Source organism: Monodelphis domestica, chromosome 2 (assembly GCF_027887165.1).
Source record: "Monodelphis domestica isolate mMonDom1 chromosome 2, mMonDom1.pri, whole genome shotgun sequence".
Classification (NCBI taxonomy): domain Eukaryota; kingdom Metazoa; phylum Chordata; class Mammalia; order Didelphimorphia; family Didelphidae; genus Monodelphis; species Monodelphis domestica.
In genome coordinates this window covers 530,302,144-530,327,680 of record NC_077228.1, presented here as the reverse complement: position 1 = coordinate 530,327,680, position 25,537 = coordinate 530,302,144, and the positions used below count along the sequence as shown (strand labels likewise).

At 55.7% G+C, this 25,537-nt stretch overlaps 2 protein-coding genes across 6 annotated transcripts; both read left to right on the top strand.

Moving 5' to 3' along the window:
• The first annotated feature begins 4,319 nt into the window (after positions 1–4,319).
• Positions 4,320–13,023, top strand: PRSS56 (serine protease 56). Of its 2 annotated transcripts, none has more exons than XM_056819932.1 (13): positions 4,320–4,515; positions 5,239–5,376; positions 5,711–5,764; positions 5,865–6,054; positions 8,337–8,436; positions 8,569–8,728; positions 8,894–9,036; positions 9,217–9,379; positions 9,793–9,975; positions 10,103–10,249; positions 11,058–11,117; positions 11,810–11,916; positions 12,193–13,023. In XM_056819932.1, the coding sequence occupies exons 1-13, from the start codon at positions 4,407–4,409 to the stop codon at positions 12,376–12,378; spliced, it is 1,740 nt and encodes a 579-aa protein (XP_056675910.1). In that variant the 5' UTR covers positions 4,320–4,406; the 3' UTR covers positions 12,379–13,023. The 2 variants fall into 2 exon arrangements, with proteins under 2 accessions (XP_056675910.1, XP_056675909.1); XM_056819931.1 differs by having other exon boundaries at positions 8,334–8,436.
• Positions 13,024–13,148: 125 nt separating this feature from the next.
• CHRND (cholinergic receptor nicotinic delta subunit) lies at positions 13,149–23,554 on the top strand. Of its 4 annotated transcripts, XR_008916887.1 has the most exons (13): positions 13,149–13,469; positions 13,660–13,805; positions 14,641–14,685; positions 14,802–14,911; positions 15,218–15,373; positions 15,573–15,688; positions 15,804–16,004; positions 18,299–18,410; positions 18,481–18,595; positions 19,503–19,704; positions 19,811–19,929; positions 20,506–20,675; positions 21,698–21,832. XR_008916887.1 is itself a non-coding variant. In XM_056819933.1 (12 exons), the coding sequence occupies exons 1-12, from the start codon at positions 13,424–13,426 to the stop codon at positions 21,878–21,880; spliced, it is 1,551 nt and encodes a 516-aa protein (XP_056675911.1). In that variant the 5' UTR covers positions 13,154–13,423; the 3' UTR covers positions 21,881–23,553. The 4 variants fall into 4 exon arrangements, 3 of the variants coding, with proteins under 3 accessions (XP_056675912.1, XP_056675911.1, XP_056675914.1); XM_056819933.1 differs by lacking the exon at positions 20,506–20,675 and having other exon boundaries at positions 13,154–13,469; positions 21,698–23,553; XM_056819934.1 differs by lacking the exons at positions 14,641–14,685; positions 20,506–20,675 and having other exon boundaries at positions 13,153–13,469; positions 21,698–23,554.
• Positions 23,555–25,537: the final 1,983 nt, after the last annotated feature.

Sequence of the window (25,537 nt, the reverse complement as noted above, 5' to 3'; positions counted from 1 at the left end):
GGGGTTTTCTTGTCAAAGATATTGGAGTGGTTTGCCATTTCCTTCTCTAACTCATTTGACAGATGAGGAAACTGAGGCAAGCCCAAGGAAGTGACTTGCCTAGAGTCACACAGCAGGCAAGTCTTTGAGAATGGATCTGAACTCATGAAGATGAGCCTTTCTGCTTCCAAGCCCAGCGCTTCATCCACTACCTCCTCTCCTTAAAAATATTTTTGTACATATTTTATACTTTATTATGTAGCACTTCCTCTGGGACTCACTCTCCCAGCCTACTCTCTTCCATTGGTGGGCTATTGCTTTCTTCAGGGTTCAAGGGGTAACCTCAAGGGGCTGGGGTTCCTTGAACCACTAATCAACAGCCCCCCATCAGTGTCCTCTGCCTTAACAGGAAGCCAGCTGATTTAAAAGACTGCCTGCCTTTTGACCCAGCCATAGCACTGCTGGGTTTATACCCCAAAGAGATCATAAGGAAAAAGATTTGTATAAAAATATTTATAGCTGTGCTCTTTGTGGTGGCAAAAAAATTGGAAAATGAGGGGGTGCCCTTGATTGGGGAATGGCTGAACACATTGTGGTATATGTTGGTGATGGAATATTATTGTGCTGAAAGAAATAATGAACTGGAAAGACCTCCATAACTGATGCAGAGCCAAAGGAGTAGAACCAGAACATGGTACGAAGACTGATACATTGTAGCATGATCAAATGTAATTGATTTCTCTACTAGCAGCAATGCAATGACCCAGGACAATCCAGAGAAACTTATGAGAAAGAAGGTATCCACATCCAGAGAAAGAACTGTGGGAAAAGAAACACAGAAGAAAAACAACTGCTTGATCACATGGTTCAATGGGGATATGATTGGAGATATAGACTCTAAATGATCCCTCTAGTGCAAATATTAATAATATGGAAATAGGTCTTGATCAATGACATGCGTAAAACCCAGCGGATTTGCTCTTTGGCTATGGGAGGGGGGTGGGAGGAGGGAAGGGAAAGAAACGGAATCATGTAAGTATGGGGAAATATTCTTAATTAATTAATTATGTAAAAAAAACAAGAAGCCAGCTGAAATCAATGAGTTTTTAGCAAGGTGATTTCCTAAGAAGGTAAAACTAAAATAAATTCCTCACAACTCAAGGAGCACACCCTCCCCTGAATAAATGAGGTGAGAAAACAGGTTAAAAATGTTTTTAACCCTTACTTTCTGGCTTAGAATCAATATTGTGTATCAATTCCCAGGCAGAATAGCAGTAAGGGAGGGCTAGGCAATGGGGATCAAGTGACTTGCTCATGGTCATACGTCTAGGAAGTATCTGAGGCCAAATTTGAACCCAGGACTTCCCATCTCTAGACCTATTTCTCCATCCACTGAGCTACCTATGTGCTCTCAGGCTAAAATTTAAAATACAAAGTTCATAAAACATCTAGTTAGAGAAGGGAACATGTGTAAGAACTAATGCTTTTCAACTCCGGGCCCTAGGGGTCTTCTCTCTTTAAGGAGACCTCAGGGAATTTTTGATAAGATGTAGCTTTGGTGATGGACAGGTCAATCCACTTCTGGGCTTGTCCACTCTTCCCCTGGTGCTGGTGCTCCCCCCCCCTTTCCATTTCTCTCTCCTCTCTCTCCCTCTCTCTTATTCTCTCTCTCCTCTCTCTCCCTCTCTCTTATTCTCTCTTCCTCTCCCTCCCTCCCCCCTCTCTCATTCTCTCTCCCTCTCTCTTATTCTCTCTCCTCTCTCTCCCTCTCTCTTATTCTCTCTCTCCTCTCTCTCCCTCTCTCTTATTCTCTCTCCTCTCTCTCCCTCTCTCTTATTCTCTCTCCTCTCTCTCCCTCTCTCTTATTCTCTCTCTCCTCTCTCTCCCTCTCTCTTATTCTCTCTTCCTCTCCCTCCCTCCCCCCTCTCTCATTCTCTCTCCCTCTCTCTTATTCTCTCTCTCCTCTCTCTCCCTCTCTCTTATTCTCTCTTCCTCTCCCTCCCTCCCCCCTCTCTCATTCTCTCTCCCTCTCTCTTATTCTCTCTCCTCTCTCTCCCTCTCTCTTATTCTCTCTCTCCTCTCTCTCCCTCTCTCTTATTCTCTCTCCTCTCTCTCCCTCTCTCTTATTCTCTCTCCTCTCTCTCCCTCTCTCTTATTCTCTCTCTCCTCTCTCTCCCTCTCTCTTATTCTCTCTTCCTCTCCCTCCCTCCCCCCTCTCTCATTCTCTCTCCCTCTCTCTTATTCTCTCTCTCCTCTCTCTCCCTCTCTCTTATTCTCTCTTCCTCTCCCTCCCTCCCCCCTCTCTCATTCTCTCTCCCTCTCTCTTATTCTCTCTTCCTCTCCCTCCCTCCCCCCTCTCTCATTCTCTCTCCCTCTCTCTTATTCTCTCTTCCTCTCCCTCCCTCCCCCCTCTCTCATTCTCTCTCCCTCTCTCTTATTCTCTCTCCTCTCTCTCCCTCTCTCTTATTCTCTCTCCCTCCCTCTCTCCCTCCCTCCCCCCTCTCTCTTTCTCTCTCCTCCTCCTCCTCCCCACCCCCTTTGCAATGCCACAAGGGCATCCCGCAGTGCCCAGCCCCTGTGCACTCTGCCATCTACTCTTCTCCCTGGTGGGGCCTCTGCAGCATTGGAACTCCGCAAGTTGAATGGATTCTCCCACCTGGGAGCAGGTATTCTCCTGAACTCAGGGAAGAATAAGCATGAAGAGGTGCCCAGGCTCCCCTTCTGGCAGCTCAAAGTTGCCTTCCTCGCCCCAAAGTGGTGGCGCCTCTTTCAAGCACACTCCCTACCAGCTCAGCTGCTCTCCAGACAGCCATCTTTCAGCCCGCTGGAAAACTTTCACCTTCCCGTAAACCAGCCCTTGAGTCATGTTGGCCAAAACGGCTCCCCCAATTCCACAGGGGTTGGCTTCAGGCCTGCTTCACGGACTCCCCGCATCACAGATGTATAGAAAGGGCTTTGGGCGCTTCAGAGCATGACATATAAATGCCAGCTATTATTATCCTGCTCTTTCCAATGGAAGGGATTGTTTTGGGAAAAGGTCTCTGAGTAATCCTTGGAGCTCCTCGTCAGTTAGTCAGGGTCTTGGCTGGCAGCGCTGAGTAGTTCGATGACTTACTCATAAGATGCACAGCCAGTGTATGTTCAAGGTAAGACTTGAACTCAGGACCTCCTGCCTCCCATACCTCCTATGAGTCCCTATACCATGCAGGCTTTCTCCTTTGCTTTCCAAAGTCTGGTGAGTAAGGGGGCCCCCCAGGCACAGTCCCCATCACCTCTGGCTATGTTTAAGCTGGCTGCCCCCCACCCCATCCCCTCTCTTTGAGGCGGTCCAGGTTGGAGCTGAGCTATCCCAGAAGTTCCCACTGGAGAGAGGGTGCTTGGCTGAAAGCAGCCCTCACAATGGGGAGAGGGGAGTGCAGAGAAGGGGGACAAGCAGCTTCCCCTTGGCCAGCTCAGGTCCCTCGGAGAGGCTTTCATCTCCAGCTCTCCCCCTCCAATCCGGGACCTGCTGCCAGCACCCTCCTCTGGCCTCCCTTCCCCTCCAGTAATTACTGCGATAATTACAGCTCTTTGATCTTGCCCTTTTGAAGTGGTAACAATTGTCTGGGAAGGGGCCCCGAAGCAATTAGGCCGGGAGCTCCTGAGGCCCAGGCAGGGGACCCAGAACCAGGGGATCTGGCCATCCAAGGGGCTTCAAAGATCATCCAGCCCAAATCGCCCCATTGGACAGTGGAGGAAACTGAGGCACACAACGGAGCTGGAATTTGAAGCCAAGTTTTTCAAGCTGCCTTTTGACACCCAGACCAGGCCTGAGGAGAACACCTGGAACCCCTGAGGATGAGCACAAATCCCCTCGGCATGACCTCATGAATGGTGGAAAGTCGGGGAGCGACTAGAGATGGTCCCCCTCCCAGGCCAGGGCCAGGGGCTCCTCTCCCCACTTACCCTCCACCAACTGGCCTCACTAGTCTGCTCTGGGATGGGAAGCTGGGCTGTCCTGGCGGTCTGGCCTCTCCCTCCCACCCAGCCGTTAGCCCTGCTTTCCCCCCTTTGATGCCCCCTTTGATGGATCCGGGGAAACAAGGGCCCTTTTCACAAAGAGCCTTGAGGACAGGACTTCAAAGGCTGCGACTGGGGGGGACGAGGGGACCCAGGGCGAGGGAGAGGCCCATCCCCACCCACTGCCTTCCCTCAGCTCCCATCACCCCATTCATGACCCCAAGCTGGACACCAGGCCTGCCAGCGGAGGGTTTGTCCAACAGCCCCTTGTCCCCAGAGCAGCCCCAGCCCCTCCAGCTCACCTCAATCTGTCCTGTCCCTGCTAAGCCAAGGCATGGTGGGAGAGGCTGGCCAGGGGAGGCTGGAGAGGGCTGAGGACTGAGGGCCGCCGAACCAAGTTGGGGAACCTCTCAAGCCTCTGGGGCGCGATGCTGCCCTGGGTGCTGGGGCTGCTGAGCCTCCTGTCCCCCTGGGGCATAGCGGCAGCCGGGGCTGCAGCCCCAAGGCAAGAGCGCTTGGCCAGGACGACACTTCAAGGTGAGTTTGTTTCCTGGGCAGTTAGGAGAGGGGTCGACTCCCCGGAGTTGGGGAGAAGGGGGGGATTAGAGAGAAAGAGGATTAAGGAGGGGGCAGAGGAGATTCCGGGACGAGCGGGAGGGTTAGAGGGAGCTTTAGGGGCTGAGGAAGAGCTGGGGATTAAGATGGGAATCTGGGGCTTGGGAGAAAGTTCATTGAGAAGCCGAGGGGAGGGAAGGAGGGCGCAGGGGGCATCCCAGTCCCCAGACACCCTGCCTGCTCGGAAGCCTTAGCCTTAGTTTAGGCTTTCCTCCAGAGGCGGGCCGGTGGGCCTGTGCCTGGCGCAAGGGGGATGCCTTTTCACCTCAAATCCCCTTTTTGAGAGCAATCAAGTCACAGTGGCCCATGAGACCTCAGATCAGAGCTTGTGCCCCTCGGTGGGCAGGCCAGGTCATGAAATGGGGGCGCCCCCCTCCCGGGGAGTTTCCTGAATGAATGACTTCTGCTGGCTAGAGGCTAGGCTGAGTGGTTCCGGTATTGCTGGAGAGACAGGCTGCAGCCAGGAGCTTCCACATCGTGTGGCCCAAGGCAAAGCCTCCCCCTCTAGCTTGGGTGGACCCCCAGATTCTGCATGTAGGGCTCCACTGAGGCCAGGAGGCACGCTGGCGTCCCTTCCTCCCATCCCTGGTCTGGGAGCTTGGGCAGGGCGCAGCTGCCCAGCCCTGGCTCCCTCTCTCTCCACAGCCCTGTCGGAGCAGGGCACACTCATGCTCAAGGCTGTCCAGAGAAAGGCTTCACTGGCTGTAGAAAGGGCGGCGCTGGAATACAGACGCAGGCTTGTGGGGTGCCAGGCTTGTGCCAACCACACCTCACCTTGCCCTGGTGAGCCCTAGGGCCAGGCCAGGCCTTCTCCTGGGGCTGGGGTCCCCCCCCCCAGCACCCTGATCCCCTCCTTGTTGGCTCACTGCCGGCTGCCCAGGAGCCAAGCCGAGTTCTCGGTTCTTGCCTCCGGGGCCCCCTTCTCCTCCCTGGAAGGACCCCTCTCGAGGCTGGAGCCCCCTTAGTGCTCCCTTCTCTTATCCCCAAGGTGGGGGGGGGGGCAGAGCGGGTTACCCCGGGTGCCCTTAGAGCCTCTTCAGAGATTCAGGCGCCCGGGCTGGGCATGAGCTGTTCAGAGGTGCGCATTGTGCTCCCGTCCCGCCCCCCCCCCCCCCAGGGCTTCGGAGCCAACAGCCGCCCGTCCGACACCTTCCTGGAGCACGGAAGCCAGGTAAGGGCGGCAGCGATGGGCAGAAGGTGAGGGAAGGATGGGGAGATGCTGGGGAGCCCCAGGCAGCACCCCGGCCTGACTCCTCTTCCTTTCCCGCCAGTGACGTGTGGCCTCCAGAGCCGCGGGACTGCCAATGGGACGGGAGCCCGGGGCCGAATCGTGGGGGGCAGGGCAGCCTCCCCCGGCTCCTGGCCGTGGCTGGTGCTGCTGAGGATGAACGGGCAGCCCATGTGCGGAGGCGTCCTGGTGGGGGACTCCTGGGTCCTCACTGCCGCTCACTGCTTTGTCAGGTGGGTCCCCTGGGAGGTCGCGGGGGTAGGAGAGGACCACACACAGAGGTCTAGCACCCCCCCCCGCCCCCCGCCCCTCGTCTCCCACTTTCTCAGCGGTCCACGGACTGTGGGGACGGCCTCAGCAGGCAGTGGTCTTTGCTGCCCCCTAATGGACAAGAGGAGCCTCGCCAGGGGGAACAATGCGGGGCACGACCCAAGTCGGTGAGAGCTGCACTTAGAGAAGCAAAAGGGAGTCAAGAGGGACCTCGGAGAGAGCCAGCCGTGTGGCCTTGGACAAGTCATTTCTTTTCTCAAGCCTGGCTTCCTCAGCTGTAAAATGGGGATGATGGTTGCTAAAGTCCCTGCCTTCCCCGTGGAGGGTCAAACCAATTATGTAGGTTAAGTGCTTTGGAGAACCTGCCCTGGGCTCAGAGGACTTGAGTTCAAGGACCTTTTTGGACACACTGGTTGTATGAGACAGAAAAGTATTCCTAAGTGCTCCAGCCAACTCCCTGACTTTCTACCATTAAACTCTGAATAAGAGTCACTCATCGGGGGACGATTGGGTGACTCAGGGGATTAGGTGTCATTAGCTCTTACCTTGGAACCAATATACAGTATTGATTCTAAGATGGAAGGTGAGAGCCAAAAACAAAGCTACTTATCTGCAAATTATTTAGTTGAAAGGAATCTCAGAATCCCCCAGGTGGTGTCTGAAGTGGATTTGAACCCAGGTCTTCTGACTTCAACCCAGAACTCTTTCCATTAAAAGAAGCTGTTCCATGAAGGAGTAACCATGTGCTCACACCCTTGGCAGGGCATGGTCTTGGCTGGGAATTTTCTCCAAAGGAGTTCCTTACACTGATAACATCACAGGTCCACACAAAACAAACAAAAAAAATAGACAGATAGGTAGATGAGCAGAGAAGGGAGGAAGGAGGAAAGGGAGGGAGGGAGGGAGAGAGGGAGGTAGGAAGGAAGGAAGGAAGGAAGGAAGGAAGGAAGGAAGGAAGGAAGGAAGGAAGGAAGGAAGGAAGGAAGGAAGGAAGGAAGGGAGGGAGGGAGGGAGGGAGGGAGGGAGGGAGGGAGGGAGGAAGGAAGGAAGGAAGGAAGGAAGGAAGGGAGGGAGGGAGGGAGGGAGGGAGGGAGGGAGGGAGGGAGGGAGGGAGGGAGGAAGGAAGGGAGGGAGGGAGGGAGGGAGGGAGGGAGGGAGGGAGGGAGGGAGGGAGGAAGGAAGGAAGGAAGGAAGGAAGGAAGGAAGGAAGGAAGGAAGGAAGGAAGGAAGATGTAAGTCAATGCACAACTCTCCAAACACATCAGATGCTTACTAGTGTGTGACCCTTAACTATCAATTCATCTGCCTCAGTTTCTTCATCTGTGAAATGGAGATAATAATAGTACTTATTTCCCCTGAGTTGTTATGAGGATAAAATGAGATACTATTTTAAACCCCATTGCAGATCTTAAAGTGCTCTATAAATACAAGAAAGAAAGGAGGAAAGAAAGAAAGGAGGAAAGAAAGAAAGGAGGAAAGAAAGAAAGAAAGAAAGAAAGAAAGAAAGAAAGAACCAACCTTCCCTTCCATCTTAGAATCAATCCTGTGTATCGGTTCCAAAGCAGTTAGAACTAGGCAATGGAGGTGACTTGCCCAGGATCATACAGCTAGGAGGTGTCTGAGGTCAGATTGGAATCCAGGACCTCCATTCTCTAGGCCTGGCTCTCAACCTACTGAGCCACCCAACCCCCATAAATGCTAGCTATTAGTACAATTGTCATTCCAGACATGGTGCAGTAGAAAATATACTAGATACACTTGGGGGGACCTGAGTTCAAATGTCACCTCTGTTAGTTATTTACTCCCTGTGTGACCTTGGGCAAGTGACCTTACTTGGCCTCAGTATTCTCTTCTGTAGAATGGGATCATTGAACTAGATGGACTCTGAAGTCATAGAAGCCCCCAAACGAATCCCCCAGCTGAGACCCTGAGAGGCATTCTCCTCCTCCTTTCCTCTTTCCCTACTTTCCTCCTTCCCTTCTTTCCTCCTTTCTTCTTTCCCTCCTTTCTTCCTTCCCTCCTGTCCTTTCCTCCTTCCCTCCTGTCCTCCTTTCCTCCTTTCCTCCTTCCCTCCTTTCCTTCTTCCCTCCTTCCCTCCTGTCCTCCTTTCTTCTTTTCCTCCTTCCCTCCTTTCCACCTTTCCTCCTTTCATCCTTCCCTCCTTTCCTCCTTTCCTCCTTCCCTCCTTTCCTCCTTCCCTCCTTTCCTCCTCCCTGGTGAGCTCGAGTTCTGTGTCCCTCAGCAGCCTTCAGAACGAGCTCCTGTGGACAGTGACCCTGAGCAGCACTCCTAGGGATGGGCAGGAGGAGGGGATCCCTGTTAACCGTATTCTGCCCCACCCCAAGGTAAGAATTCATTTCTCCAGCATCCCGGAGCCCCTTCCTCGATCCTCTCTAGGCTCTGCTCTTGCTGGGGGCTCCTGGGACATCTGAGCTTCCCTTTCCCAACCGACTTCCCTCCTTGCCTTTTCCCTATAGTTTGACCCCCAGACCTTCCAGAATGACTTGGCCCTGGTGGAGCTGTGGGCAGCGGTGCCCCTGTCTGAGTGGGCATGGCCCATTTGTCTGCCCGAGGAGCCCATAGAGCCCCCCGCGGGCACCGTCTGCTCCATCGCTGGCTGGGGAGCCGTCTATGAAGGTGTGACTGTGTGGGGGCTCTGAGCTAAGGGGGTCTGTAGGGGACACCGTCACAGACCCTCGCCCAGAATCTGACGGAAGGGCGATGGGATTCGGGGAAGAAGAGGAGGGAGCCAGGCTGTCCCAAGGGCTCTGCGCCCAGCGCCATCTTGTCCCTCCCACTCAGACGGGCCGGCGGCTAAGACTGTGAGGGAGGCCAGGGTACCCCTGCTCAGCCTGGACACGTGCCGGACGGCTCTGGGGCCGGCACTCCTCCCCAGCACCATGCTGTGTGCTGGCTATCTGTCGGGAGGGGTGGACTCCTGCCAGGTAGGAAGGGGGGAACCTGTTGGAGCCTGGAGCCCCCCAGATCTCCTGATTCCCTTTCCTCTCTCCTTACTCCATCCATTTTCCTCTGTGACATTTGGCTCCCTGGGGAGGGTGGAAGATGGCCAACAGGGCGGCCCAGGGGCCCGCTAGCTGCCCCTCCTCCGTTCCATGTGCCCACAGGGTGACTCTGGGGGGCCTCTGACATGTGCCCTGGCTGGGCACCCCCTCAGGAAGGTCCTCTATGGCATCACCTCCTGGGGGGATGGCTGTGGAGAGCCGGGCAAGCCTGGGGTGTACACCCGCGTGGCAGCGTTTGGGGACTGGATCCGCCAGCAGATGAGTGGTGAGTGTCCTCTCCATCCCTCCTTGGCAGCCTTGGTGTGTTCCGTTGGGTTTCCCCTCCACCTTTTCCCTGGCACACTGTCAGGAAAGCATTTCAAGTACAGCAACTGTGTACGAAGCACCTACTGTGTGCTGAGGTGTTCTGCTGGCCCTGGGAGTGCGGAGACAAAACGAACCCACTCTCGTCCTCCAAGAGCTTCCATTCTGTCGCCCGATTCAACAAACGGGTATTAAACACCTACTGTGTGTCGGGCTCTGTGCTAGGGGCCCAGTGAAGTTTATCAGCCTGCTTCGGGTCACACAGCTAATAGGAGTCAGAGGAAGGATTTGAACTCGGGTTGTTCTGGCTCTCTCAATAACTCCGTGAAGCTGGGTGAGAGGAAGAACCCGTCACTCCAGTTTGGTCTTCTGCAGCCCCTCCTTCCAGCCGTGAGCCCAGCTGCCGCGAGTTTCTGGCTCTGGACTCCCAGGAGGACCCTTCTGCCGAGCTGGCCCACCTCTGCTCCTTCTACGAGCGCTCCTGCCCGGTGCCCGGGGGCACCAGCACCTGTGCCCGCCTGTCCCAGAAGAAGTGCCAGCTGCGCAAGAGGAGATGCGGTCGGTTCCTCCTTGCTGTTTGGGAGACGGAGCTGCAGGGCAGCTGGAGGGGGGCTGCATGGACTGATGGGGGGGCTCAGACTCCCTCCTCCGGCTCTGACCTCGCCCTTCTGTGCCCTCCCCCCAGAGCTGCGCTCGCTGGTCCAGACCCTGCTGACCCTGCTCAGAAACGCTCAGGACTTCTTCTCCCGTCACTTAGGGCTGCTCCGGCTCGCTCGAGCACTGCCTGGACTGGGCCTGGGGCTTCTCCGCCATTCCTGGCTCCCTCCTCGAGGTCAGTGGCTGGGCGAGGACGCCGGTGCCCCAACTCTCTCTGAGGGCCCCCTCCTGCCTCGCCTGGCATTTGCCCTTCCCCTGGGAGCCCCCCTGAACCCTTCCTCCACTCCTCTGACCAGGGCCGGAAACAGGGGCTCTGCCTGAGGGCCGTGGAAAATGCTCCCTGGCTGAACTTTTCCCATCTCCCCCCAGTCCTTGCCCCTTTGGCCGGGGCCTTAGCGACTGTCTCCCCAAAATGGGGGATGAGCCCCCCATTCCCAGCCCAGTCTACCTTCCCTGCCTCCTGCCCCGGCAGGTTTGTGGGGCTCGTCCCAGAGGCCAAAAGTTCTGACAGAGGCTACGTTTCTCTCCTTCCCTCCTCCTGTGAGTAGCCGCCTTCTCTGTCTGTCTCTGTCTCTTTCTCTCTGTCTCTCTCTCCATCTCTTTCTCTTTCTCTCTCTGTCTCTCCTTGTCTCTCTTTCTCTCTGTCTCTTTCCCTCCCTCCCTCTCTCTGTCTCTTTCTGTCTCTGTCTCCCTCCCTCTCTGTCTCTCTGTTTCTCTCTGTCTCTTTCTGTCTGTCTCTCTTTCTGTCTCTCTCTCTCCCTCCCTCCCTCTCTCTGTCTGTCTCTTTCTGTCTCTGTCTCCCTCCCTCCCTCTCTGTCTCTCTGTTTCTCTGTCTCTTTCTGTCTCTCTTTTTGTCTCTTTCTGTCTCTCTTTCCCTCCCCCTCTCTCTCTGTCTCTCCATCTCTCCCTCCCCATCTCTGCCTCTTGTTGTCTTCCCTCCTTCCCTTTGGACTCAGTTTCCCCATTGTTCTCTTTCTCCTCAGCCCCTGGAGGAGATGCCCCTGTACCACAGGGGAGGCAGGATCAAGAAGTGGAAGCAGAAGGTAACGAATAGGACAAGCCATCCACCCAAGTCTTCCCAAATCCAGTCTTGCACCAAGGCCATCTCCCATGGGATCCTTTCCAGCAGAAAGCCCAGAGAGAGGCAAGAGGAGAGAGACTCGAAGTTAGGAAAGCTCTAGGTTTGAATTCCGCCTCTGACATTCATTAGTGGTATGAGCCTGGGTAGGTGCCTTCTTAAGAGCTCGGAGCCTCAGTTTCCCTAGCTGTAAAATGTACACCATCCAGGTCAGAAGACACTCTGTGAACCTTGATAAGGAATTGGAAGTAAGTTATTATTAGAAAGGAGAGCAGGGCAGGATATATAGAAAGCAGCTGAGCAGGGAGGAGGGAGCCTGAGTTCTGCCACTGTAAAATGAGAAGGCTGGACTGAATGGCCTCTGAGCTCCCTTCCGGTTCCAGACGGCTGAGCCTTTGATGCTGCTCCTCAACCTCTCTGGGCCTGTTTCCTCATCTATGAAACCAGGGAGATTGGCCTAGATGCTCTAAAGCCTGTGCTCAGAGCGGGTAGACTATGGGCGGCCAATGTGGCTCCCATTTCCTGTGGAATCTGGCTTTGGTGGACTTCGGGTGCTCTCTCCTTGGACCCTGCCTTCCCCTTCTCCACAGTACCGTCTCCTTTACAGAAGGTTTGGGAGGATCGGGGAGATGGACCCTCACTTCTCCCTCCCTCCAGGCTGCCCTGGGCTGGCTATTCTGGGCCAAAAGCTGGCTAACCTTCGAGGATCCTATGCCTGGATCCTGCAGGTGCCCCCTGAGCAGCTGGCCATGGATTTTCAGGAGGTAGAGACATCAGCCCCTCAGACCCCAGGCTTGTCTTCTCTTTGTCCCATACAACCTAACAGGGGCAGGGAGGCACGGTGGGGAAAGTCGGGGGGGAGGGGAGGGCGGAAGGGAAAGAGGGTCTTCCCTTCCCAATATAAGCCTGGCCTCTAGTCACAAGGCTTCAGACACCCTGAACTGATCCTGGGGCGCCCTCCCAGAAGAGGGAGAGGGAGGATGATCCTGGGGGAGAGGCGACACCCCTCTGCCTTCTTGACATCGTCTTTTTCTTGGCAGATCCTGGCTGACCTGGGCTCCAGGACCCAGAAGGGACTCTTCCAGGCCCAAGTCAGGGCAGTCATGGGGGGTCGGGTAGTCGTCTTTGCCACCATGATCGGCCTGGAGCCTGCCACCCTCACTTACAGCCTCCCTGGTCTTCTGGCCCAGGCCTTGAGGGCCTTCAGAGCTGGGCCCCCAACATAGTCAGAAAGGACATGGGCCAGATGGCCCTCTGCGACTGGGCAGGGGTCCTGGGGCCTGGCCCTACACCAATGGAGATAGCTGGGCAAGGAGAACAAGTGGAGGGGCGTCTCTTGGAGCTGAAGCCCCCTAAGGTGGGGCCAGGTGGCCAGAGGCCCCAGAGTCACCCTCCAGCTGAAGTTCGATGGTGGGGGGGCTCCTCTGGCAGGTCCTTTTCCTCTGAGGAGCCTGTTGGGGCCTGAGGGGCCCGGGGCTGGCAGGGATCAGGATAGCGTAGTTATTTATCAGCAGATCTACTGGGGAGGGGTGGGTAGAGGCGGGGTATCACCCAGAACTAACATTTCCATAATAAGAGCACCCCAAAGAGCCACCCCTGGGGGAACAGACTTGAGTGGACTTCCTCTGGAGACAGGAGGACCTTCTCTTCTGGAGGCCTGGCGGGGGGGCGCCCTGGCTGCCTCCGATGACTCGTCTTCCCCTCTTTTCTATTCTTTGCTCCAAGCCGTGGCTCTTTGGGGGCCAAAGTAGGGTTCTCCCGGGAAACTGAGGGGAAAACAAGTGGCGGCCACCTGGGTAAAGAAGGAAGGGCCTGGGGGTCCAGGGCCTCTTAGAGTGCTTGTCCCCCCAATAAACGATTGTGCGACCATCCCAGGCCGAGGACTGAGTGCTTTGTGTCTGCGTTCCCAGCCGTTAGCCCAATGAGCAACATTCCCTGAATGGGGCCTCCGACGGGGGAAGGGGCTCACCCTAGAGGGGGGCCTTTGGTCCCCCCCCCATGATTGCAGCTGTCCCCTGCGGATGAGTGACGGCCACAGCTGGCCTGGCCTGCTCTCCGGCCCCTCCCCGGCGTGCCCCAAGCCCCCCTTCCTCCTGGGGGCCCCCCTCCCCTTTCCTCTTCCGCCCGCTGCCCCAAGTGTCAGGTTGCTGTTCTGATCCCTTCGTTTCCTCCGCCCCCCCATGGCCACCTGTCGCCCCCCCCAGCCACATTCCTCGCGCCCTGTCTCGGACAGGAGGGGTCAGATCCAGGGCTGCAGGCTGAGGGGACAGAATGGAGGGCTGGACGCTGGGGCTGCTCCTAGCTCTGGCCATCTCCGGTAAGGCCCCCCTTGGGCACCGCTTTCCTGTCCCCCCACTCCCTGCACGGCCCGGCCCCCAGGATGCCCCCTCCGCTTCCTCCCCAGGGCCTCCTCCATTCCTCAGCACCCCACAGCCTCTGGGGCCTCCCGCCCAGCCTCCGCCCCGCTGCCAGGGAGCCCCCCAGGCTTCCATCGCCCCCTTCCCCAGGTGCCGGGGCCCTGAACGAGGAGGAGAGGCTCATCCGCTACCTCTTCCAAGAGAAGGCCTATAACAAGAAGCTTCGGCCCGTGGACCGTCAAGGGGACCGAGTGGACATCTTCCTGGCCCTCACCCTCTCGAACCTCATCTCCCTGGTGAGCCCCCGCTCACGCCGGCCCTCCTCCTGACTCGGTCTCCCTTGGGTGTCTCTCCCGCCAGGACAGAGGCTTCTGGAGGCAGGGAGGGCCCCCAGGCCCGGGGTCGGGGCCCCCTTATGGCTCTGAGGTGACCCCAGAAAAGGCATCCCGGAGGGAAGGGAGGAGAGTGACCTACAGGCCCCACAATTATGACCACGGTTCCTAGACTGAATCACGGGGAGGCAGAAAGACCTACAAAGGGAGCCGGGGTGCCAGCGAGAGAGGGGCCCACCCCCCAGAAGCCAGGAAGGCCCCCCTTTCCAGCAGGGGTGGCGCCCTGCTTATGCCGGCCGACTCCGGGAAGATGGAGGCCAGGGAGGATGGGCAGGCAGGGGCGCGGGAGGAGGAGGAACCTATTGGGAATCGCAGGTCACCCGAAAACAAGTCCGGCCCAGCTGTGTTTGCTAATGGGCAGAAAGTAAACGTCAGGGTGGAGTCAGGAAGCCCTGGGTTCGAATCCCAACTCCAACATGCATTGGCTGTGTGACCCTGGACAAGTCACTTAACCTCTGCTTGCTTCTGCTTCCTCTACTGTAAAATGGGGACGATCCCGGGGGCTGGCACAAGGAGGGCCGCTTGGCACAGGGCAGCTCCGGCACTTGGCCCGTCTGAGGGAGGCCAATGAAACGTCCTCCAGGTCCCTCCTGGAGCCAAATTGAGGAGTCTCTTAGGATCTGATCCAAAAAGCACGCGCCCCTCCCCCGTCCCCAGAGGTCCGGCTGCAGGGCCTGAGCCACCCCCTCGGCCCCAGTTCAGGGTCCGAGCCACATCGGGACCTCTGCTCTCCTTTCAGAAAGAAGTGGACGAGACCCTCACCACCAGCGTGTGGATAGAGCACGTGAGAGGCCAGCTTCGGGGGGGGCCTTCCTCAAGCGAGTCACCCCGAAATTTGGGGGCCTTCCTCGGGCTGGGGGAGGGGGAGAGGGAGCCCTCACGTGTCCTCTGCATCTCTAGGGATGGACGGACAGCCGGCTCCAGTGGGACGAGGCCCAGTTCGGGAACATCAGTGTCCTGCGCCTGCCCTCGGACATGCTGTGGCTCCCGGAGATCGTCCTGGAGAACAAGTTGGCCCCTGAGCCCCCCCCATCCCTCTCCTCTCCCCCCTTTCATCTCAGCCTTGCCTTCTTCTCCTTTATGGCCACTTATCCGCTCTAGGACAGAAGGGCAGCGAGGGCCGGGCACTTGGGCATAAGTGACTTGCCCAGGGCCCTACAGCCAGGAAGTATCTGAAGTCACATTTGAACCCAAATCCGCCAGCTGGTCCACTGGGCTACCTCACTGCCCCTCCCCCCGCCTCCTTCTTGCCCAGCCCCTTCCCCCCCCCCCTTTCCCCTGGTGACCAGCCCTCGTGCGCTCCCCTCCCCCCACAGCAACGACGCCACCTTCCAGATCTCCTATTCCTGCAACACTCTCATCTACTCCTCGGGCTGGGTCTACTGGCTGCCGCCCGCCATTTTCCAGTCTTCTTGCCCCATCAGCGTCACCTACTTCCCCTTTGACTGGCAGAACTGTTCTCTCAAGTTCAGGTTGGGCACTGGGGCCGCCAGCCTTCTCGAGCTCCTTCCTCGCCCTGGAGCCCAGGAAGGATGGGGGGCGGGGGGAGGGGGCTGGGGGCCTGGGGGGGCCGGGGGGGGGCCGGGGGCCAGGGGGGGCCGGGGGGGGCCGAGGGAGACAGGGGAGACGGCGGGGCAGGGACGGAGGCCTCACATCGCCCTCCTTCTCCAGCTCTCTGACCTACACAGCCAAAGAAATTAACCTACAGCTGAAGCAGCAAGAGGACGAAGACAGCGGGCGCTCCTACCCGGTGGAATGGATCATTATAGACCCCGAAGGCTTCACAGGTGCGGCCCGTCCGCCCTCTCTAGACCCGAGAAGCCCTCTGGCCCAGGGAGCCAGGCCGGAGCCCCTGGAGCCCAGCACGGGCCCTGCGCCTTGGCGCCTCTGTCTCACCTGCAGAAAACGGAGAGTGGGAAATCGTTCACCGGCCCGCCCGCAGAAACATCGACGAGAGCGTCCCGCTGGCCAGCACCAGCTACCAGGACATCACCTTCTACCTCATCATCCGCAGGAAGCCGCTCTTCTACATCATCAACATCCTGGTGCCCTGCGTCCTCATCTCCTTCATGATCAACCTGGCCTTCTACCTGCCTGCCGACAGTGAGCGAGGGGCTCCCCCCGCCCCGCCTGGCCCCCTCCTCTGTCCTAGGGCTCCCCCCACCCTGTCTGGACCCTCCTCTGTCCTAGGGCTCCCCCCGCCCCGCCTGGACCCTCCTCTGTCCTAGGGCTCCCCCCGCCCCGCCTGGCCCCCTCCTCTGTCCTAGGGCTCCCCCTGCCCCGCCTGGCCCCCTCCTCTGGTCCTCGGGCTCCCCCCACCCTGTCTGGACCCTCCTCTGTCCTAGGGCTCCCCCCGCCCCGCCTGGCCCCCTCCTCTGTCCTAGGGCTCCCCCTGCCCCGCCTGGCCCCCTCCTCTGGTCCTCGGGCTCCCCCCACCCTGTCTGGACCCTCCTCTGTCCTAGGGCTCCCCCTGCCCCGCCTGGCCCCCTCCTCTGTCCTAGGGCTCCCCCCGCCTGGCCCCCTCCTCTGGTCCTCAGGCTCCCCCCACCCTGTCTGGCCCCCTCCTCTGTCCTAGGGCTCCCCCCCCGCCTGGCCCCCTCCTCTGGTCCTCAGGCTCCCCCCACCCTGTCTGGACCCTCCTCTGTCCTAGGGCTCTCCCCCCGCCTGGCCCCCTCCTCTGGTCCTCGGGCTCCCCCGTGGCACCATGTTTGAGAGGCCATCCGTCCAGGCCCTAGTTGTACAGGACCCAAGAGAGCCTCCAGGCCCACCCCTCAGTTTACAATGAAGGAGAGGGAGTCCAAGAGGAGTGAATGCCCTGCCTGTGGGCTTACGATCCCATAAACAACCTTGGAAGCAGCCTTGGAGCTTGGCTGAAACAACCCCTTCCAGTGGTAGATGAGGAAACTGAGGCCGGGGAGGGGAAGGGATTTGTCTTAGGTCACAGAGGGAGAAGGCAGAGGCAGAATCTGAACTCTGGCCCGCCAAGCCGAGATCCACTATTCCTTCCATGGTTTCCTTTATCTCCATCATGGTCCTCCAAGACTCAGTGATGGGAATGGAGCCAGGGACCCTCCCAGGTGGCTCCAAACCCTCCCTTCTTCCCCTTGACGGCTTTGTCTCAGGGTGAGAGGCTTCCCCCAGGCACCTGGAATCAAGGGAATTTGTCTGTAGATGAGAGAGAGAGACAGAGAAAGAGGGAGGGAGAGAGAGACAGAGAGAGAGAGAGACAGAGAGAGAGAGACAGAGAAAGAGGGAGGGAGAGAGAGACAGAGAGAGAAAGAAAGAGACAGAGAGAGATCGAGAGGAGAGACAGAGAGAGAGAGACAGAGAAAGAGGGAGGGAGAGAGAGACAGAGAGAGAGACAGAGAAAGAGGGAGGGAGAGAGAGACAGAGACAGAGAGAGAGAGAGAGAGAGAGAGAGAGAGACAGAGAGAGACAGAGACAGAGACAGAGACAGAGACAGAGACAGAGACAGAGAAAGAGGGAGGGAAAGAGAGAGACAGAGAGACAGAGACAGAGAGAGAGACAGAGAGAGACAGAGAAAGAGGGAGGGAGAGAGAGACAGAGAGAGACAGAGAAAGAGGGAGGGAGAGAGAGACAGAGAGAGACAGAGAGAGAGAGAGAGAGAGAGAGAGACAGAGACAGAGAAAGAGGGAGGGAGAGAGAGAGACAGAGAGACAGAGACAGAGAGAGAGACAGAGAGAGAGAGACAGAGAAAGAGGGAGGGAGAGAGAGACAGAGAGAGAAAGAAAGAGACAGAGAGAGATCGAGAGGAGAGACGGAGAGAGAGAGACAGAGAAAGAGGGAGGGAGAGAGAGACAGAGAGAGAGACAGAGAAAGAGGGAGGGAGAGAGAGACAGAGACAGAGAGAGAGAGAGAGAGAGAGAGAGAGAGAGAGAGACAGAGACAGAGACAGAGACAGAGACAGAGACAGAGAAAGAGGGAGGGAAAGAGAGAGACAGAGAGACAGAGACAGAGAGAGAGACAGAGAGAGACAGAGAAAGAGGGAGGGAGAGAGAGACAGAGAAAGAGGGAGGGAGAGAGAGACAGAGAGAGACAGAGAGAGAGAGAGAGAGAGAGACAGAGAGAGAGAGCATCTGTAGCACTTTATCTCAGTTGAGAGGAAGATGCTATGCTTATCTCCACTTTACAGCCGGGGAAACTGAGGCAGACAGCGTTCAGGCACCTTGCCTGGGTTTGTGCTGTGTCCCCCGTGGCTGCTCTGCCCCTGCTCCCGTCCTCATTCGGGAGCCCGCGACTCTCCCAGGCACCCAGACGGATCAGTGCAGCCCCAGTAGACAAAAGAGTGGGGAGTCCGACACCTGAGCACCCGGGAGCCCCGGGTCTGGGGGGGAAGGTCAGGGGTCCGAGGCCAAGGCCAGCCTTCTTCTTCCCAGGTGGTGAGAAGACCTCGGTGACCATCTCCATCCTGTTGGCCCAGTCTGTCTTCCTGCTGCTCATTTCCAAGCGTCTGCCCGCCACTTCCCATGCCATCCCCCTCATTGGCAAGTGAGTGCGGGGCTCCCCGGGCTCCCCTCCCTTCTCTGGCTCGGGCTCAAGCCGGCTCTGTCCCTGGCAGGTTCCTGCTCTTTGGCATGGTGCTGGTCACCATCATCGTGCTCATCTGCGTGGTCACTCTGAACATCCACCATCGGACGCCCAGCACCCACATCCTGTCTCAGGGGGTCAGGAAGGTGGGTCTGGAGGAAGAGGGAGGGCGGGGGCAGCGGCCGGCGCACAGGAGAGGTGGACAGAGAGCCTTCGGGCATCCCTCGCTGGGTGCAAAAAGGGAAGCCGGTCCCGGCCCTCCAAGAGCTCCATTTGAAGGGAGGAAGAGGACAGGCTGGAGCAGGACGCTGGGGAGGCGGGAGCCCCGCGGTGGGGCCAGGCTACTGGGGCAAAGGATGGAAAGGGGCCCGGGCCAAGGAGGATGCTAAGAGGGAGGCGAGAGAGAAGAGAGAGACCAGGAGGAGGGGAGGAGGGAAGGGGCAGGGAGGAGAGGGGAGAAGGAAAAGGGGGACACGGAGGCCACCTCATTAATGGCCACAAAGAGCAGGAGAAGGGGAAGGGACACCAGACAGTAAGGCAGGAAAACCTCGCTGCGAAGCTGACCTTTAATACTTAAAAAAAAAAAAAATCTTCACCTTCCATCTTCGAATCAATCCCGTGTATTGGTTCCAAGGCAGAAGAGGGGTAAGGGCTAGGCTATGGCGGTTAAGGGACTTGCCCAGGGTCACCCAGCTAGCTGGCTCCTTATCCACTGAACCACCTCAGCCTCTACAAACATCCATTTTCCCATCTGATAAATGGGAGTAATAATACCGATGTCACAGGACTCAGATTTCAAAGTGCCTCAGAAATGCAGCTTACTCTTTCCCTAGCTCTCCTAAAGTCCCAGTCCCTTCTCTAGCACAGTCCCAGGAGGTAGGAAGAGCAAGGGTTTCATTCTCTCCCCTTTGTAGACGAGGAGCTAAGGCACAAAGGAGGCTGTGACTTTCCCAGGGCCACACAGTCTTGTCCAGGAGAATGTAAGCTTCCTGAGGAGGTTTGGTGAAGAAGAAGAAGAGCTCGAGATCTGAGTGGCCCTTTCTCTTTCCCCAGATGTTCCTGGAGACCCTCCCCCGGCTCTTGCACATGTCCCAGCCAGAAGCGGAACCAGTGCTGGGATCCCAGCTGCGCCGGAGCAGCTCTCTAGGCTACATCTCCAAAGCTGAGGAGTACTTCACCGTCAAGTCACGCAGTGACCTGATGTTTGAGAAGCAGTCGGAGCGCCACGGGCTCGCCAGCCGGGTCACTCCCGCGCGTGCGTGTCCAGGCTGGAGAGAGTCCAAGGGATCCGGGGGGCCGATGGGCCCGTGCCCCTTGTTAGCCCTCTTAGCAGAACCCCCCGCACTCGTGTCTCCTCATAGGGCGGCCGCCACCGGGATCCGAAGAGTCCCAACAGGAGCTGTTCAATGAGATAAAGCCAGCCGTGGATGGTGCCAACTTCATTGTCACCCACATGAGAGATCAGAACAATTACAACGAGGTGAGGGAGGCTGGCCGTGTCCCTCACGCTGGACACAGGGCATCTGCCAGCCCAGGAGCCCCTGCCCCCAGGGACTGGCCTTAGCAGGAGCAGGGGGTGCCCTCAGCTGCCCTCTTCCCTTGGGGCTTGGGATGGCAGAGCCAGCCTCCACGCCTGGAAACAGAAGTAGGTTGAAGGGGAGGAGGGCGATGCTCACCCGCATCCTCATCACCGCGTGCTGCCTGCTGCTTTGTACAAAGAGGGTGGCTGCCATAGCCTGGTAGGGAGGGCCTGGCCAGAGGAACTGCCCTAAGCCGTGCTCAGCCTCTTCCCACTCCCCTCCGGAGCTAATCAAAGGGTCCCACAGTTAGAGTTAGAGCTCGTGCGGCTGACTCATATTTCACAGAGAAGGGAAATGAGGGCTGGAGAAGTGAGGATCGAGGAGTCCTAGAATCGAGGAGAGACCTTAGATGTCATCGAGTCAACTTCCTTAATGGCACCTGGGCCCGGAAGGGCAATGAGTGACTTTCCCCAGGCCGCACATAGGTGGCAAACCTGGGGGACAGAACCAAAATCTTTGGACTCCAAATCCAACAGAGCCGGAGATCAGAAGCCATGTCAGAACTGGAGAGGAAGGCTGGGGAGCCAGCCGTGTAGAACCTTTGATACTTGAAGGCATGGAAGTGGGCAGGACTACGAAGAGCATTAGAAGAGCAGGGATGGGGTGCTAGAGAACATCTGGCTCAAGAAGTCGATAAGCTGAGGAGGTAGTGTGTTGTGGGAAAAAGTATGATGGATCAAGAGTCAGAGGCCCTGAGTTCAAACCTTCCCTCTGCTATTTATGACCCTAGAGTCCCTTCATCTCTCTAGACCTTAGTTTCCTCATCTGTGGAAAGGACTTAGGCTAGATGATCTCTAAGTCCCTTCTAATTCCAAAGCTGTGACCCAATATATGTCTATGGAGTCACTTTTTGCCTTGACTCCACTACCTCATCTGTAAAATGGGGGTGGAAGGGAGTGGACCCAATGGCCTTCCAGCTCAAAAATCAATTATTCAGTGATTTGACCAGGAAGATAAAAAAAGAAAAGCTTAAAGAGTTAAGGCCTGAAGAGAGTCTGGCCAATGATAGAGGGAAGTGGACCTCGGCGCCAAGTACTTCCTCAAAGTGAAGGAGGATGAGGGCTGACTGCTCCTAATCTAAGTCCTCAGTGATCTTTGAGGTTATAGGTTCAGCGGAGTGGTAAGAACAGAAGCCAGATGGCAGATCACAAGGAGGAGAGTGTTTTAGAAGTGTTTCATCGGAGATGAGAGTATTTGGGGAGGCAGTATAGACCACTCTTTCTTCAGAGATGAGAGTATTTCGGAAAGCAGTGTAGACCACTCTTTCTTCAGAGATGAGAGTATTTCGGAAGGCAGTGTAGACCACTCTTTTGTCAGAGATGAGAGTATTTTGGAAGGCAGTGTAGACCACTCTTTCTTCAGAGATGAGAGTATTTTGGAAGGCAGTGTAGACCACTCTTTCTTCAGAGATGAGAGTATTTCGGAAAGCAGTGTAGACCACTTTTTTGTCAGAGATGAGAGTATTTTGGAAGGCAGTGTAGACCATTCTTTTGCCAAGAATGGTCACGAAGGCAAGGTAATCGAGGGGATTTCGAGGGCCGTCCCCCCCTCCGTCAGTCCTCAGGAAGGCTTCCTTAGGGTCGTCTGGCTGAGTGTCTGTGTATCCCCTTGGTTTGGTGGGTGGAGGGGTCTTCACGCACTCGTGCTGATGGACTGATGGTCCCCCAGGAAAAGGACAGCTGGAGCCGAGTGGCCCGCACGGTGGATCGCCTCTGCCTCTTCGTGGTGACCCCGCTCATGACCCTGGGCACTGCCTGGATCCTTCTGCAGGGCATGTACAACCAGCCCCCCTTGCAGCCTTTCCCAGGGGACCCCTTTACTTATGCCGAGAAGGACAGGCGCTTCGTCTAGGGCCGGCCCGTCGGGGGGCTCGAGGCAGTGCCGTGACTTCAGTCCCGCGTGTTGGGGGCCCTGAAAGGGAGTGGGGGAGAGACGGGGAAGGGCCCCGATCCTGAAGGGGCCAGCTGGGAGGGTACGCGATGGGGCCGAGGAGCCCCCGGCTTTGGAGAGGACAGGAAAAGGGGGGAGGGAGAGTGCATCAGGTAATCAATAAAGCGAGTCCTCGTTGGCCCCCGATGTGCCCAGTTCCATTCGGGGTCAGGGCAGGGGAAATGGGCTGCCAGATCCCAGAAGCAGCCATGGCGGTCTCTGAAGAGGCCGTGCGGGGAGCGCGCTCAGTTCTCGAGTAGACTTACGGGCCTTCTCTCGGGGGAGATCAGTGAAGTCACGTCTCAAATCCAAAGGTTACGAATGGCTTTTGAGCCTCACGGTAATCTGGTCTCTATCGGGGCTCTTATTATACCCATTTGGAACACGAGGAGACTGAGGCTTAGGCAAGGGAATGCCTCGTCCAGCTTCTCCCAGGGAGGCTCTGATGCTGCTGCCTGGGCCGGCCCCTGCCTCCCACTGTCTCCTTCCCCTCATTCCTGTGCCTGAGTGTGTCTAGAGCCCTACTGCCTGAGAGGTGGAAAGGAGCCCCCAAACCATCCTAGTATCCGAGGCTACAGCTGAGAGGGCCTTCTCAGGCCACTTCTTCCAGCCCCTTCCTGTTACAAATGAGGAAATTTAGGCCCAGGAAAGGGAAGTGACTTATTTACTCAGTCACACAAAGTTGGACTCAAGTCCACTGAGTCCAAATCCAGCATTCTTTACGCTTCAAATTGCCTTTCCAATCCATGTCTCTTATCAAAATCACCAAGCATGGCCATCTTCTTCCTCTCTGAAGAATTGCAAACATGGAGGACTTACTACCCGTCCGTCCAGATTTTCCTTAAAGACCTCCAGAGATAGAGAACTCACTCCTTCTAAGAAATCTTACTTCAGCTCTAATTTGGGGGGAATTTTTCCTTACCTAAATCCCAAATCTGCCCATCCACGAATTCTACCTCTCGATCCTGGTTCTGCCCCGCAGAAGGGTCAGACCTCGCCACAACTCTGTCCTTCTGGCCCCATAGAACTAGTGCTATTTCCTCCTTCTTCATTCCCAGAATCCCCAGAGGAAAGAAGTGTGGCTTTTTAAAGGGCTTGTTGGGACTAACCAAATGGGGTTGGATCAGAGCCGGAAGAGACCTCGGGATTCAAAGAGTGTGACCTCCTCCTTTTTAAAGCTGAAGTTCAAAGAGGGAAAATCATACGAGGTTACTCCAGAGTCATCATCAGAGAAAGGATGGGAGCCCAAATGAAAGAGGAAAATGCTCCAGAGATGTTCTAGCCTAACCTAGGCTAGAACCACAATAGGGAACCAATTTCCATGGCCACTTAGATTTCTTTTCACCCCGGTATAGCTTTATTTATCTCATTAAATGTTTCTCCGTTGAATATAAAAACATTTTAACATTAATTTTTTTAGAATTGTGACTTCCAAATTCCTTCCCTCCCCACTTCGAGAAGGCAGGGCAGTTTGCTATAAATTATACATACAAGACATATTTCCACACTAGCCGTGTTGCAAAAGAAAACAGAGATAAAAAAATAAAACACGCAAGAAAAATAAAGTAAAAAATCTGCATTCCATCTCCATTAGTTCTTTCTCTGGAGCTGGAGTATTTTTCATCATGAGTCCTTTGGACCCTTGAATTGCTGAGAACAGCTGTCATTCACAGTTATCATCGCCCATTACCACTGTGAGTGAGCGCCGTGTTCTTTTGGCTCTGCTCGCTTTGCATCAGTTCATGGAAATCTTCTGAGGTTTTTCTGTGGATTCCTAACACATACTCATGTACAGGTGTAGGTGCAGCGGTAATGAATACTTGGGGAATTGAACATGAGAATGAATCTACAGTAAGCCCTCATCTCTCCTTGAGGTCAAAGCTCTGGCATCGTTGAGCATCCTAAATGCCCAGGAACCGAGTGGTTGGCAGAAATGCTCCCGAAGAGTCCCCAGTGGGTCATAAAGCCCCTATGGGCTACTTCACAGGAGATCCCTGAGGCGTTCACCCAATTATATATCAGGCACTCTGATGAGCGCCGGAGCTCAGTCAACAGCTGACCCTGGGGAAAGCAGACAGAAGAACTCTACAAGACACACAGAGGAATTAGAAAAAGCAGACCAAGCAAAAAGGCTGAGTGGCTTAGGACCATTTCATTTGGGAGCAGACTTCTCTGTATCTCTCAATAGCCCCTGAGGATATTTATAATAACAGTATGTACAACTGATGATATATCAAGGAGCTGGAGGACTTGGGAGAAGTTATACTTTTTAAGGAGGTAAGAGGGGGCAGCTAGATGGCTCAGTGGCTAGACAACCAGACCTGGAGGTCCTGGGTTCAAATCTGATCTTGGATACTTCTTACCTGTGTGACCCTGGGCAAGTCACTTGACCCCCATTGCCTAGCCCTTCCCACTCTTCTGCCTTGGAACCAATACACAGTATTGATTCTAAGATGGAAGGTAAGGGTTTAAAAAAAAGACACTTCCTATCTGTGTGACCCTGGACAAGTCACTTGACCTCCATTGCCTAGTCCTTCCCACTCTTCTGCCTTGGAACCAGTATACAGTATTGATTCCAAGATAGAAGGTGAGGGTTTAAAAAAAAAGTGGTTGAGGAATTCTAGATACTGACACTCAAAATATAATTTATATTTTACAGCGTATAGAATATTATAATTATTTATTAAATATAATATGAGAAAACCGTTGTGACTAAGAGTTCCAAATTCCAGTTATCTGGAAAGTCCACTTCCACAGAAATCCTGACTGGAGTTACAACAGCAGTAATATGTCACATTTCCACAGATTTCCCAGGTTGACAACCCTGCAGATGGGGCATGTCGGTATTATCTCCATTCTGCAGATGAGGAAACTGAGGCTCTCAGAGTTCAAATGTCCAGCCTCCTGAGCGGCACACAATAGGTCCCCAATAAGAGTTTGTTGACTCGATTGAGTGAATAGCTTGCCCCAAGTAGACACCCCAACGAAGACTAGATAGCGGAGGGGTCCCTAGTGCCCACATCTCCCTTACCCAGCCTGCCCTTTGCTCAGCATACCTGAGCTTCTCTCCTGGCCCTCCTGCCCTCCTGCCCCACCCAAGATAAGAGAATTTGGATGCAGAACGACCAGGGTATTTTGGGTACAGCCAAGGAGGGAAATTGTTTTTGGGACTGTGCAAGTTCCTTTCAGAGAATTTGTTTTTCTTTCTTCAAAGGGTTGGGGAAGTGGAAGGGAGAGAAAATAGATGTCTGTTTGTTTAAAAAGACACTTAAAAATGGAGCCGTGGGAGGGATGCTCCAGATGGGAAATGCTGCTTGTGCTTTCAGATGGGGGTGCTGGATTATTAGTTTTACTTGATTACTTTGTTCCTCTCAAGGAATGGGGCGGATGTGCAACTGTTGGGAAGGTAAAATCAAAATACATCAATTAACATGAGAAAAAAATTCTACACTGCCCCCCCCCCAGATATTAAACCCATCCAGGGTATTTTACCACGTGCCAACATGTCCAAAAGCCCGGTTGAGAGACAGGACCCTTAAACAGGAAGGGAGACACAGAATCAACCAGCCAACACGCTTT